Source organism: Zootermopsis nevadensis, unplaced genomic scaffold (assembly GCF_977971745.1).
Source record: "Zootermopsis nevadensis isolate Lab colony 2312 unplaced genomic scaffold, Znev_1.0 Znev_ptg000008l, whole genome shotgun sequence".
NCBI classification, from domain to species: Eukaryota; Metazoa; Arthropoda; class Insecta; order Blattodea; family Termopsidae; genus Zootermopsis; species Zootermopsis nevadensis.
In genome coordinates this window covers 15,594,433-15,609,923 of record NW_028259140.1, presented here as the reverse complement: position 1 = coordinate 15,609,923, position 15,491 = coordinate 15,594,433, and the positions used below count along the sequence as shown (strand labels likewise).

At 43.0% G+C, this 15,491-nt stretch overlaps 2 protein-coding genes across 3 annotated transcripts in view; both read right to left on the bottom strand.

The window, feature by feature from the left end:
* The window catches only part of LOC147874520 (kelch-like protein 10), a 155,557-nt gene that overhangs the window by 27,529 nt on the left and 112,537 nt on the right, over window positions 1-15,491 (bottom strand). The window lies entirely within an intron of this gene.
* The window catches only part of LOC147874524 (uncharacterized), a 114,331-nt gene that overhangs the window by 86,839 nt on the left and 12,001 nt on the right, over window positions 1-15,491 (bottom strand). For both annotated transcript variants that reach the window (XM_087344737.1, XM_087344738.1), the window contains one exon: window positions 14,870-14,943. In XM_087344737.1, the coding sequence (XP_087200863.1) occupies window positions 14,870-14,943 (74 nt within the window). The remainder of the gene's footprint in view (window positions 1-14,869; window positions 14,944-15,491) is intronic.

Sequence of the window (15,491 nt, the reverse complement as noted above, 5' to 3'; positions counted from 1 at the left end):
GAAGACGGAGAACGGAACCGGGGGTCAAACCCCGGACCACAGAACAGCAAAGGCAATTATCATAATCGGTACGAGACCAGACAAGGCGGACACCACACACGACGTCGCAGGGGGAGCAGACCCTCAAGCCAACCCGCATGAAGCTGAAGAGATTCTTCACAGCTTCACAAGGAGCAGGCAGGAGCCGTGGGACAGAAGTTGCATATCTGGTAAAAACGCTTTCACACTCCATCGGAGGGAGTCAAGGATCCAGCGTCTCAGCACAACCACCACTACAGTATCGCTATTATTAATTAATAAACGAATCTACACAGACCATTGAAGACTGTTCTCGGGCTCTCGCCCTGAAACAGCTCCAAGGCCACCGCTCCATCATGCAATGCCTGAAGAACACTCCGTTAGCGGATTACTTCTGTTCGAGAGGTTACGATGAAGATGTGACACAGGGCAAAGTTGCAAAGGAGGTTGCAACTGTAATGTTAAAGCTGCGATCTGGAGAATTGGAGTCTACTAATTGTCAAGACCTGAAGAGAGATGTGGACTTTTTGAGGAACAATTTCCGTGGTAGTGAACACCAGGATTCGCATGAATTCCTTGTTGTCCTTATGGACTTGCTTCATGAAGACCTTGGGTTACAAAGTGAAGTGAAATGTGAATTTCAAATGGAGAGCTCTTTTTGGGCAGAGCAATGGACCTGTCGTCAGAGAGAACATTCAATAATAATAATAATTATCCCGTGCAGGGTGACGCATAAATCATGACCTTTTAAAACTGCGTGCAATAAATAAGCAGACTCCAGTTTAAAATAAGAGGACTTAGGCCTGCCATTTAAAGCTGCTAATCGATGCTCGTAAATACCCACTTTCTGTTGATCTGTTCCTTTGGTCACAAGTAATTTGTAAGTACATAGCAATAATATAAGAGCATAATTTCGATTCACTCGCGTAACTTTAAATCAACATTTCATTTCAGATGTGACGGGTATCGCTTTGTTGTAAGTTAAGAAATGTAAACTGACTCGCCTTTGTTTTTATTTCCCACAGCTTTCACGCTTCTACATTTATCTCTGTCTCCATGAGTACTGCTGCTTCCGGTGGCCTTGGCCCAGGATAAATATTGAAACGGTCCGCCTTTGGGTGAAGATTGCTATATATACAGTCGGCATTGCGGCCAACATAATTGGCATATGCCTCCACTGGATCAAGTCAATGCCCGACTTCTTCCCCAGTAAGATCAGTCTTGAGCCATTCAGGGCTCAAGAGTGCGACGACTAAGCCGAGGCCTTTTTATGCACTTCGAGAACTCGTATCGGGGGTGGACGCACTCGGAACGTTCGCAAGTGCGGCGAAACAGTTGCCATTCGCTTTCAGAATAAAAATCTGTTGCCCACAGAATGGGCCAGATACCGGAGGAAGACGCAGGACACGATAAAGGATACGCCGAACGCATGTCAATTATTTGTCCAGACGTAACCACGTACGGGTTGGGCAAAGTTGCACTCCTGAAACCTCGTTCAGGGTACGGACATCAAGTTTCACTTCAGGCACATTCCACCCGAGAAGTAAATCGCAATAAAGTAAAACAGGATAACATTAAGGTAGATACAACGATCAACACAATTACAACACTGTAACTGTCCAAATTACATCTTCTGCTGAGGTAATTTGATCAAACTATTTAGTTTATTATTATTTAATTAAGCTGAATTTTATTCAACTTTTTCTGGTGGCAACCACCAACCTCTTCAGGACAAGGACGTGCGAGGACCTTCGGTTCCCAGGAGTCTTGTTTTTTACACTAAGCGGCAAAATCGGTTGAACTCTCATGGTTCACACTTTGATATTTATGGCTGCAATATGTCGAAAGTCAGTTTAGACTTTATGGTTCAATGTTGCTGGACCATACGCATTAAACAGCGTGAGAGAGAGAGAGAGAGACTTTGAAGGAGCTGAATGCAAGTAAATACGTCGCTGGTTTGGAATGTTTCGAACCAGGGGGCAAGACGCTTACAACAGCTCGTCAGTAAACCCTTCGACGCAGTCTCAAGCAAATACACTGTGAGTCTGAGATCATCTGCATTGTTCTTAAATAAATAAATAGTGTGAAAAGAAAAGATTATATTCAGCAATAAAGGAAGCTTCTAGTTGTCGGGAGTTACACGCCGTTAACGCCCCTCAGAAGATTCAAGTGCCTACCAAGGAGCGACGATAACACATTCCGTACCTCAGGCCAACTGGCTGGGACATCGAAGGCCAGGTTGAAGGAAAGCGAGGACTGGGAAGATGAAGTTCCAGGAGTTAAAACGAGAAGCTGAGAATAGGGAAAACTGGGGAGCTCTTTTTGGGCAGAGCAATGGACCTCAGTGGCCTTCAGCCGAAACGGCCCCTCCCTCTGTGGGTCCAAACCTCAGAGAACCAAATACTTAGGACAAGTTGGAGGGACGATGCTTGCGCCTGCTTTTTAGGGTTGGTTTTCCTGGCTCCCTCTGAGTGCTGTTCAGCGCGCAGTGTCTGTATGAAGGAGTCTTGGTTCATGGTGAGTAAAATCTGATAAGTTTGCGTTCTGAGGTTTCATCACCGTGGCAGGTAAGTGTGAAGAATATTTTATTACATCTGAGGAATATCTGTTGCCGGATTAGGACAAAACACTCTGCCATAAAAATCCTGCAAAGTCGCCTTTAAAGCGTTTAAACGTCCAGTTTGAGCACAACTTCCATTCACTCGCGTAACTTTAAATCAACATTTAATTTCAGACGTGGCAGGTACCGCTTTGTTGTAATCAGACTCGCCTCTGTTTTGTTCCGGGGGCTATGTGTGGACGTGTTGGAACATAAATACGTTCAGCTGTTGGGCGGACAGCGCAATGTAAAATGTTACAATTGCTGCGCGGAGGCCTTGCTATCATGGACGAGGTTCGTGGCCTAACTTAGTTCCTAGGTTACGTGGTATTATTCAAGCCCCAACTTCTCTATCGTGACAGACTTTCTTCCTTCTCACTTTGTTTACTATAGGCGCATTCTTAACGAGCCCTGCAGGTTGCATAACCAACGATATTTTCGATAGAGAACTAGACACGTGTGTCGAACGAACAAAATATAGACCACTCGCAGGTGGTACGTCAAACGTAAAGCAACTTCCGCTATTACCATCTATTGCACTAATAATCCTTCTACTAGTCTCAATGTGCAAGGTAACTATTTATGGACACAATTGATTCCACGATTTACTTTTAATATGGGAATCTTTTCGACACTTTCTTACGCTCACCAAGAATTCCAGCAGGACTACCAATCAACACTGCTCTCGCTAAAGATGCACCTTCAACACGAATTTTCGTTAAATGTGCAGTCTTTTTCACTATCTGGCATAAAACCTTCTCCAATAAGACCAATTAAAAATGAAGCGTATATTAACACACGTTAGTCAGCCTTTTTTAATAATAACTATGTTTCAAGCTGCTATTAATCACAGGTGATGAAACGTGGATTGCACACATTACCCCAGAAACCAAGCAGCAGTCAATGCATTGGCGTCACAGTGGATCTCCCTGTAAGACGAAATTCAAGCAGACGTTGTCGGCGCGGAAAGTGATGTGCACGGTGTTCTGGGACAGACGGGGCGTTCTCCACGTCGACTTCCTGACCAGAGGTGAGACGGTGAATGCTGATCGTTACTGCGAAACACTGCAGAAATTGCGACGGGCCATTCAGAACAAGCGGCGCGGGATGCTTAGTGCCGGTATTGTCTTCCTGCACGATAACGCTAGGCTGCACACGGCTCGACGGACAGCAAGTCTCCTGCAGGAGTTCAGCTGCGAGGTGTTTAATCATCCACCCTACAGCCCGGACCTCGCTCCCAGTGATTTCCATCTTTTCCTACACCTCAAGAAATTCCTGTCCGGTCAGCGTCAGCGTTTTGAGAATGACAGAGAGGCGGAGATGGTTGTCACACAGTGGTTCCAATCCCAGGCGGCAGACTTCTACGACACAGGTATTCAAAAGTTGGTCCCACGGTATGACAAATGTCTCAATTCCGGTGGCGAATATGTTGAAAAATAGCTGGACACATGCTGAATCTGTTGCAATAAATATTTCCATGAAATTGTGTTTTGTTTCTGTAAACGGCCCCAGGGAAACTTACTTTAAGGACGAGCCTCGTAATTGATATATGACACACGGCGGCGGAATCTCGAATAAACCAATTGGAATTAGTTCCGTCCAGTTAAAAAGGTTTTGGGAATTGAAAAAGCTTGGCTCTTTAGCTTCGGGTGTGCAGCAAAAACTATCCTGCGATTGAAAGGCGCACGATTTCGCTATAAAACGGGACGATTTAGAAGGTGACATAATTAAAACTAGCAATAAAAAACCTCGACATAATCAGATAAATCGTGCAGTCAAGGATCAATTTTCAGTAATAAAAATCAATGGGACAAGGAAATTGACCTCCGTTGACATGGACGAATTGGGGGCGCGAGTCGATCTCTATACACGTCGGAGGATCATGTTGGGAGCTTTTCTGCATCGAACATAATATAACACCAGATGGTGAAGTGCCATTTGGCCCCACACCAGAAGGTCGTCCAACAATTGGTTAACCAGGCAGTGGTGTTGCACATGGAGGGGAGGTATGACGGCAAAATATGGACCAATCCCTACAGGATCTAGGAACAGCAGCCGATGAAGCTCAACTTACAAGACCTGCAAAATATTGGGCAGCAGTACAATTAGCAGCAGCAACTGTTGGAGTAAACGCTGCAGGATACGTACTTGATCGAAGGGATTAAAACATTCACTTTGACTTTACACAAAAAGAAGTGGAAGAACATCGCGAAGATTCAGGCGGTGGTCGCCTTAATCGCTGGTTTGATTAACCAGGGTATGGCGGTTTATGCTGCAGTTATGGATTGGCCGCACGAACACCGCCGGCTTCATTGTAATGGCATTGTCGTTTGGCATCGGCGTATTATTCGGGGTAAGTGACACGTGGGTTAAATAGAAATGTACAGACTAGGATCCCAAATTAACCCTGAAACCCATCGTCACCGAAGGCTACACCCAAGACGGGTAACTCCTCGGAAGGAGAGAAAGGAAATTGGCGCCCAACGAGGGGCCACGGAAAATCGAGGAACTTCCAAGGCGGCGAGCGAACCCAGCAGCACTCACAAGGAGTTAAAGTGAGCGCGGACAGCAAGGTCTACCGAAATAAGGATGCCAGACTCTGAGTCGACGACTGTTACAGCAAGTATAAACAAATGCAGGCCAGTCTGTGAGGGTGCAGACGTAGAGACAGACGAGAATTCAGATTTGGAATTGCAGTGCGGGAAACTCCTGTACGAAAGCGAAATTTATGGTGTGATTACATAAAACTACGTAGAAAAGCATTTTCTGACTCGCCCTGGGATCAGTAGTGCGACGTGCAACATTAGAAGAAAAATCTTTCCACCTTCCTCTTCACTTACTGTGACGATGTGGACAGAACTACGCGAACTCTTACGGAAAGAGACTGGCAGCGACTTGGGAGGAATGTGGCTTCACTGATGCAACCGCACGGACCACAGGCTTACTAATAAAATATCACGTGGATTCAGAATCCTTGACCGATTATTCCCCCTCAATTGCCACATCACAAGAAGACGGGATGATAATCTATAAAAACTTTGGTCCAGGGAGTAGTGAACGGAAGAACACCCAGGGGATGGGTTGAACAGGCAAAGGAGATCGCCCTGTTTCCTCTAAGGAAGATGATACGAGAGGCAGAAGATCGGAAACGATGGATGCAGCGGATGTGAGGTCACGATACACCAAAGACTCAGCAACAGGCAAGGGTGATCGAGATGTTTCATCTCGCCTATCAAAAAAATTCATGTTTCAACAATCTTGTTGGAGGAATTGATTCTATAACAGGATTGCCTCCTGAATCTGTACTCGGGTGCAAAAGCAGCAGCTCCAGTGCGCCCCCTCCCCACATCCAGTGAGTGAAGAGTACGAACTTAGTAGCTGCATAAATAAATGAAACAGTTGATCGCATGGATCAAAATATTAACTTTCACATTACAGCACCCGAAATGGAAAAAATTTGCCAAGATTCTGGCGCTGGTGGCCATAATCAGTGGCTTGATTAACCAGGGCACGGCTGTTTATGCAGCGGTTAGGGATGGCCAGACAGGCACCGCCGGATTCATTCCAATGGCATTGTCTTTTGTCATCGACTTCTTTTTCGTGGTAAGTGACACGTAGTCTCACACGCCCATTCTGTTCCTTCCTAAGCCTTGAACGATCTACGATATTATTTATCGCGATGATTCTGTGACCTTTGACATAGTCACATTGCGCAGAAATGTAAATTATTTAAAAGAAGGCGAAAGAGGAGCCAGAAGGAAACCAAAATAAATCAGTGATAATAAGATAAATGGCAGAGAGTGCAGGATCCAACAAGTAGGGAAATTTGCTTTCAAGTGCCTAGGATCGGCATTAAGAGAAGCAAATTGGAGCTAATCATAATTTCGCTTAACTGATGAGACAATTTAATTGGTCTGCAGGTCATAAAACCTCGCTGACGGGCCCGAACATTCTGCATTCTTTATAAACTAAATTAAGTCAGTCTTCGAATGTGGCTAGATATCGGAGATCGAAGGAGGTCTCCGAATCACACGTTCTTTCCTTTAATAGGGGAAACGCCCGATGACTTTTTAAAACTGCGTGCAATAAATAACCAGACTCCAGTTTATCTTCATCTGTTTTACGTGGGCCTGCCATTTTAAGCCGCTAATCTACTGCACAGAATTGTAAGTACAGTAGCAACAATACAAGAGCGTAACTGAAATCAACATTTAATTTCAGATGAAAGTTAAGAAATGCCTTATTTCTTATTTCTGTTTTGTTCCGTGCCCCAGTGTTGTCGGGGTTACGTCTGTGGGCACTGCCTTGGGTGCTGGCACCACTGGGTCTCCTTTTTGTGCAGCGTAGAGGTGTTCCGTCTTATTATTAAGATTGGAATGTCTCTTGGTACAATATTAACAGCCATAATTGGCTCAGTCATACACCTGATGGAGTCACACGCCAATGCAGGGAACAACACGACAACTTCTTCCCCGGTAAGATCGAGTCTTGAGCCATTCAGGGCTCAAGAGTGCGACGACTAAGCCACGTCTTCGCCGCCGTCAGAACCTCAAATGTCACCAAAAATCTCATTTCAGGAATTGTACACTTTATTTTAGTAAATCGTTACTTTACGGGTGGTGGCCCCTGGAAGACATCATCAGCCATCGCCTTATTTTTCTCGGTAGGTGGCACGTGGGTTAAATAGGAATGTCTTCTCCTAGGGTTGGGAGGAACACCAGTGGGGGGAGACGTCCGGCATCCAAGATTTATCCCGTATCCCTCTAAGTCTTCTGCAGTTCAAAAATTATTCAAGGGAAATTAATTATGCTCAAGCTGGCACGTCCTTTAATACACGGGTAACGGTTTGTGATATAAAAAACCCCAAATACAAGAGAAGACACAAAGCAAAGGAATTGTTTTCATCACATGCCTTTGCATTTTCGAACATTACAACTTCCTCGAAGTAAATAAGGAAAATTACCGAAGTACCCACTTGGATTGTAAAATACAAGAAGTCAGAGGAACCAGAGCTTCGGAGAAAAAAGCCACTTCCCTTCTCTATTTCCTTGAACCTGCATATAAGAAATTGTGGAAGTGACTGACTGAAGAGACTTCATTCAGGTGGTCATTGAATTTAGAAATGCCTTTCCCCCTGAACCCCTCCAACAGTCCAGGGACGTGTTGGTCAGAACGCACTTCGGAACAACAGATCAATACTTGATTCGCCTCATAAAATATCGACAACTTTCAAAGCAAAGAAGGAAATGTTGCCCGTGACAATTGCAAATCTAATCTAAAGTCAGGTCCAAACGCAAACTTCAGTTGTGAAAACGTTTTTAAGAACTCGCTAATGGAAGGACAAGAGTGTTACTAAGCAGAATAACACCAGACTTCTGCCCCAGAACCCTTCGTGACTTGAAAAGTTCAGGATGGGACTTCCCATTCCGTACTTACTTACTTATTTATTAACAACGATTACAAGAGTTTCATTTCGCTAGGGTTGGGAGGAACACCAGTGAGGGATTAGCACACACCGCACCCCTTCCCCATTCAGGCTGCTTAATGGACAAGACATAATTTGTAATGGCATAATAAAAACTTCTCAGCCGACCAGCAGAATCAAATGATTAAAATAAGAAACCGACGTTTCAGGGTCCATTTGCTCCCATCATCATCAGGGTTCTGAAACAATAACATGGACTGACCCTACCTACTAAATGCTCCTACTCGATGGTGATCCAGATTCAGGATTTTCAGCCAAGCATTGGACAAACAACAAAGAGACGCTACCAAGGTAATTTAAAATGCACCTTCAGTAGGTTGCAGCGGTGGGTCCTGGAAGACACTTGTTCAAATCTCAGACTTCGCCAAATCACAAAAATTGACCTAGGGTTGAATTTGAGATGTTTTAACCAATCAGGCGTGACAGAGTGCTATGAAGTTCTACTACCTTGATTCTTGGAGGGTGCGTGAGTACACTTAACGCTGTCTCTTAACCATTCACTGTTTTCGACTTCGACAGGTGCGAGAGAACAGTGATGTGAGGCAGTCGGCCGAGGGCTGAAGATTGCTTTGGTTGTTGTGTTTTTCAGTTTTGGAGACAATTATATATAAGCGATTAAACTTTGGGGACAAAGGATTACAGTAGGTGAGAATATGGTATTCAAATTGTTTCTTAGATACACCAATGGACCTGTCGTCAGACAGAACAGTAAATAACAATAATAATAATAAGCAATATACCAAAAAGCATGCTGCTCAGTGCCCCTTGCCCAAGTGCACGGGGCGAAGGGAGGCCAAGGCCGTCCGATGTCCTCGCTGTAACGAAACTTTCGATACATCCTCTTGAAAGAAATGCCAAGAGGTTAGCTCCAGTATCCCCTGCCAGGGCCGGGCTCTATTCCTCTGTTGAAGAGACCGAGATGCTCCAACTGGAGGACAGATATATAGCAATGAAAATGGCGAAGCTGGTTGAGACCAAAACTGCGAAACAGATCCGCGACAAACGGTGGGAACCCGCCTATATCGCTAAAAGGTCAGAGTCCCTCCACATATGGCTACCAGGAGGGAATGCCGGATATCTACTGAGCCACCTACCTGGGAGAGACTAGCGACCTCACCCGAGTGATCGAGGAAGTGGAGCGATAGGCGAACCAGCGGAGGTTTCCCAACCATCCGTGGCTAGCCTGACTGGAAACAACGGAGGATCGAGCGAGAAATTACTCGTCTGCAATCCACTCCCACGATGATACTGAGGCCGAGACTAAGTGGACTCTTGGCCTGGGAAACCAACGAGTGCCCAAAGGATGCAGCGGAGGTCATAAACAAAATAAAGCAGGCAGCACATCTGTGTCATTCGCAGGACACGATGGATGAGATATATATATGACTGTCCTGGAGTACTTGGGATCAAAAGCCACACCCAGTACCGCCTCCGGTCGATCAAAGCCCAAAGCCAATAAGGACCATAGACCTCTATAACAAAAATACCGGTCTCCTAGCAAAACACGTAAGAATGGGCGGAGCTAGATCGAGGAGAAATCAAACTCCTATACGACAGATTGTGGGGAACCAAGCCCTGTCTGCGACTAGCTGATCCTGCCATGTCCCAGGAACCAGTTTCGTTGGAAATATTCCTGGGAGCCTTAAAACCCGATGAAGTGCCCAAACGGGTGGGCAGGTCAAAGAGGTCGACCGCTCCAGGCCCCGACGGCATAAGAGTGGTTACACTAGCCACTTTGTGCCCTCTACAATCTGATCCTAATAACTGGCATCCTACCAACAGCTTGGAGCCACAACCGCACCACCCTCATCCCCAAAGAGGGGAAGGTGACAAACTATCCCCCGATTACAATTAGTTCCCTCCTCAGTCGCCTCTTTTGGGGAATTACGGATCAGAGGCTGAGGTCGGTGGTGCGGCAGATCTCGAGACAAAAAGGGTTCGTAGCGGAGGCGGGTTGCTTCGCTAATGTACAAATTCTGAGGGAGCTAGGGAGGAGAATGAATTCCAACAACGGAGGCGTAGCAATCCAGTTGGATGTCTCTGTCCCTCACGAAGCCTTAGGTCCTGCCCTTGCCAGGAAGGGCATACCGAAATTCTTTGTGGACCTATGAAGGGGTTGAGACCTCCATCTCACACCCCAAGGGTGATATTAAGATTTCCCTCCAGAGAGGTGTCAAACAGGGGGACCCTCTTATCACCAATCCTCTTCAACCTGGTAATGGAGACATATTGGAGGATCTGGAGGCCAAGCCAGGCTACGCCATTAATGACGAGAATATCTCATGTCTTGCCTTCGCGGACGACTCGTTTCTCTTAGCGTCCAACGCCCCGAAGGCCCCAGATCTACTAGACCACACCGTGGAATATCTCGGTGCACTGGGGATGACTATATCCGCCAGCAAGAGTTTAGCATTTCAAATTCAAAAGCTCAAAGACTCCTGGGGTCTATTAGACTAGACGAGTCTAAACAGAGCTGTGCCACAGGCTGATCTGTCGTGTCGCAAATGTGGAGCCAGAAAGGAGACACTGGTGCCACATGGCAGTGCTTTATGGTACTACTAATCTCACTATGGCGATGGATTCTTGCCACTTGGTTGGGTCAGACGTACGCTTCCGAAATTCCGCGTCCATACTGTTTTATGTAATAAAGATCTAGAAGCGAAGGGTTGTGTGAGCATCCCTCAAGAACTGTGCACATTCATTACACTGTTAAAACTGTACTTCAAAGCAGCAGAATTTTTTAAACTTAATTTTTTTTAGTATATATTTATTTATTATTTCAGTCTATACACAAACTTAATTTTTAAAATGTTGTTGTTAAAATTAAAATTTAGCGCTTTTCATCGAAACATGTAAAATAATAATGCTGAAATGTAACATCGTAATAACGATGAATTTTAATTTTAATTTTAACAACATTTTAAAAATTAAGTTTGTGTATAGACTGAAATAATAAATAAATATATACTGAATTTCAACACAAACATGACGCATCTAAACTACAAATTAATTTTTTTTCTTCTAATACAAACTCATTCATTACTGCTTTTTTGCTGGAAATTAGTAAGTTTATTTCTTTTTTTCTCTTAATATTGTTTCCAGTACACACACTGACTTTTGCGCCTGCATTTTTAGGTGAATGGTCGGGTTTTTGAAGGGAATGGACTATCTGAGGACTTAGCCAAGAAAGCTGCAGCTAGGGGATGCTCTCCGTTTTCTTGTGCAGTCAGTCCAAGAATGCTTCAGTTCAGAGTGGTGTGTGGGGGGGGGGGGGGGGGATATGCATCTTGTAGGCAACTGCTTAAGGATATAAATATACTCCCATTAGCATGCATAAATACAATTGAGAGAAGATGCCACATAAAGTTGGACTTCCCTGCCCTGTTTTGTAGAACAAATATTCTCAAGAAACGTGCGGTGAATATCAGAATAAAACTATACAATAAACTACCAATTCAAATTAGGAAAGTGGAGGAAATTAGGACCTACAAGAACGAGCTGACGTCCTACCTATCAGAACGCACATTTTATTCAGTAGATGTATTCTATGAATTGCATTTGTACTGTGTGGTAATACTGATATAACTTGTGAGCTATATATTTCCGCCGCCATATTCGATTCAGCCGTTACACGTCCTGAGGACCGACAAAATGTGACCCTGAACAACAAAAATCTGCATCATTCACCAAACTAAACATCCCACCACGAGCAACTGACGAACGGTTACAGCAGTGGCCATGTTGGCATTCTGGTTGGTACACCACGTGGACTCGTAGGCAGATACCGTTTTTGAGAAACACCTCCATCTTCTGCAAAAACCACACTTCAGCCCTGAAGATGGAGGAGGCATGTTCTTCTGAAGCACTGGTGCCTATCTAAGAGGCCACATGGCATCACAACCACAAAAACCAACACACACTTCCATACTCTACGTCCACAAATCAAAGGAGAATACAAATGGACGTGGCTCACATTAACTACTAATCTATCAAATGAGGTAAATATAGATAATTCCTAAATTAATTAATAGCCTATGAAACACAATTCCGTGGTCTCATATTATAACCTTCATTCCAGACCCAGAATAAAATTCAAATTACTGAATTTGTGTAAGAGACGGCAGACGACACAAGATCAGCGTATAAAGCAGAGATTACTGAAAAAAATGCAACCCACGTTCCCCTACTGAGAAAAGTCAGCAAACCAGAAGGGCATGCCCCTCTATGAAATACTCCAAGAACCTCAACAAGCAACAAATAAAACCACTTCATTATTTCTGATGAAACACCTATTCGAAGACACTAGTACTTCTGGACATATCGGAACAATCACTCCTACATCTTTGACCGATATGTACATCTAATAAAATTTAAGAAAAACAACACCTTCGCCCAAAAAATGGAAAAACAAACGTAATGAAACATCACCAAAATACTACAGAAATCATAATTGAGTTTTAAGTTCTTAGATATATTTTACACCTGATGATGGTTTTATAAAACCGAAACATGTTGTGTAAATGTTCCGAAATGTAAATCGATCAATCGATATGGAACATGAATGATATTTTATTATCTTAATTATAAGAAATTTTAAATATTGTGATAAGACGGATTAAAATAAATAATTGTTATAATATTCACAATATGACGCAATTACACTATCTCATGAAAGAAGTTTAAGTTTAAACAATAAATCCAAATGAACAAAAAAGGCAGAATATAAGTTTGGGCATTTTTCAATATTCATTTACTGGTACACGAATCAACACCAACAAATGGGAAAATGTTTCATTACAAAATTATGAAAACGCTCGTTACTTTCCCGCTTCAAATCTGATCAACAAAAGCCAGCAGTCGGATGTCGCAGATTTACGGCGTGTAAAAGAACCTTACGACCATTAACGAGGCTCTTCATAAGCAAGCCGTGGTGACAGTATTACCCATCACAATCCAGTCAGACAACGCAACCACGGCTCACCGTAGACCAACAACGGAAACCCCAACTTAGGCAAGCGGACATTAAGCCAACTTAATTTACATAAAGCTTATTCATTCAGTGTAGTATTACACAAAGCACGGTTTCAAAAAGTGAGACTTTTTATGCTGAGCGCTTTATAACAATCGTCTCCTGAATTGTAAGATTTTAATAGACAGACTGATGATCACCTCATGAGGTCGAAACACATTTGGCACTAAATGCTTTTCAAAATGTAAACTGTTCTGTTTGTATGCATCCTTTTATATATTTCAGATAAATATGAATTTCTAAAGTTATGCCATGAGAACAGCCCTTTCAGGTTGCATCATACACACCTCAGCATCCGATACATCATCCTACGCACTGTCAGACAAATGTGGTCTCAATAACTGCCTTGTTGGTGCAGGCACATTTCAATAACCGCAAACCTAAGCACTTTAACAACTTTCATGACATAACTTAAAAGGCAGTAGACCTAAAATTGCTCAGCGCAGAAAGAGACTGTTTTCAAACTCACCAATTCTGAGAACATCCTCAAATAAAATCATTTCTAGCATTTTATTTAATCAAAAAAAAAATCAAATCAAAATATTGTAGAAATAACTGCAGTGTCTACATTCACAAATTTATATCTCATTCTTCTTTCTTTCATACTTTCATTATGCACCTGTTCCACAGACAATTCAATTCCATTCACTCACTCAAGTGAGGCGTGGCATGACATAAGAAGCTAGGCGACTTTCGTTCAAGTCATGGCACTTGCGAAGACCAGAACTAAATCGTGGGACATGACTTAATTTGATTCTGCTACGTAAATGGCTCTAAACAGGAGACATCAAGGCAAAGACAGTAAAACAGAAATGGTAAAATAGTGGAAGTGTGTCCATGAAAGAAAATGGTTTGGGATACAAATCAATCTCTTTCCATTATCATACACAATTAGAATAAAGTTATTATTCCACACTGCATGATAAAACTGTCATTTAAACACTGCATCTCACTTATAAAGAATTTCTCTCAGGCTACCAGCCATGCCAGGTGGTTGAAAGACGAGGAAATCAATTTTCTAAGAAACATATTCATCCTCAGTGTTGAGCACTTTAGCACGGAGGACGAGATCAAAGCCTCGAAAGGTAAAATTCTCAGACATTTTAGAAAAATCCCATATATACAAAACACCAAAATATCATAAATGAACACAAGGCCCATGACTCCGATGTGTTATTTGACCTTGCAACAAACAGAAACAAGTAAATTTCTTATGCAATAGTTGGCCACCATGATTCCCGAGTTAAAATATAACCTGTACATTTATAAAATCAACTAATGCCCACGCATCATTGAAGTTCACAGGCACAGGCAATGCGACCACATCTCACCGTAGACCAACAACGGCAAGCAGACCAGTGGACAAAATAGCCAAGTCCTCGACATAATGCACCAACTCCTGAGTAATCAACGTCCAGCGAGGTGTCACATAAACATGATTTTGTAAAGAACTTGCCCTTTATGCTCTGTTAAAAACCACAATCTTTTAGATTTGTATTATAAGAATTTAACTTTCTTTTACACACTGAAGACCTCTTGAGGTCAAAATGTGTTCGTCATTAGTGCCATTCAAAGTGTAGACAGTTTTGTTTGTATGCACGTTTTATATTCCAATACACCACGCGGTATGCAAGGTTTTAAGATTATTGGTTTTACACCTTTCAACCACACGACATGTCTGGCAACCTAAGAAGAATTCTAGTTGCAAACGAAAGCTCCAGTTCAAACTGGCACTTACTTGTTACACTCCAGCTGCTGCTACGACTACTCCTGCACTCACCATGAAGGGCCCAGGCTGCAATTGTTCCAGCCCTGAAAACAAAAATGTACAGTCCTGTGAAGACTACTTAACTAGATTCCTGACATCACATTTTCTTTGTATTCCAGACACCAAATTCACCCTAAGCAACTTCTGTGGTAACCACTTTCATCTCTTAATTATTGTTACACACACTTCGGTTAATGTGTGTTTTCAGAAATACAATGGTTTGAAAACTGAGCTCCAGAAAATGTTGCTAGGAAGTGGCTTTGTTAATTGAAAGCACATTATCTTGAGGCAAACACACAATTTGCCACTCAGCAGACTCTGAAGGATCAAGAAAGCCTGTAGTATTGAGCTCCTAGAATGACAAAAAGCAATCACATCCAAAACATCCAGTTTCCTGAATGCATACACAAACAAATCAGCAGATTCTTGGGCAATGAGCTTTCTATAAAAATAAAGCATGTTACAAACATATTTCCAAATCAGTCTTCTCTTAAGAAGATGGTAATAATATGCGTTCAACTTTCCTTGTCCATGTCACACCCATTAGAAATTCGATCAAGACGCCACAGCTGAGTGATGTAATAATGGCAGA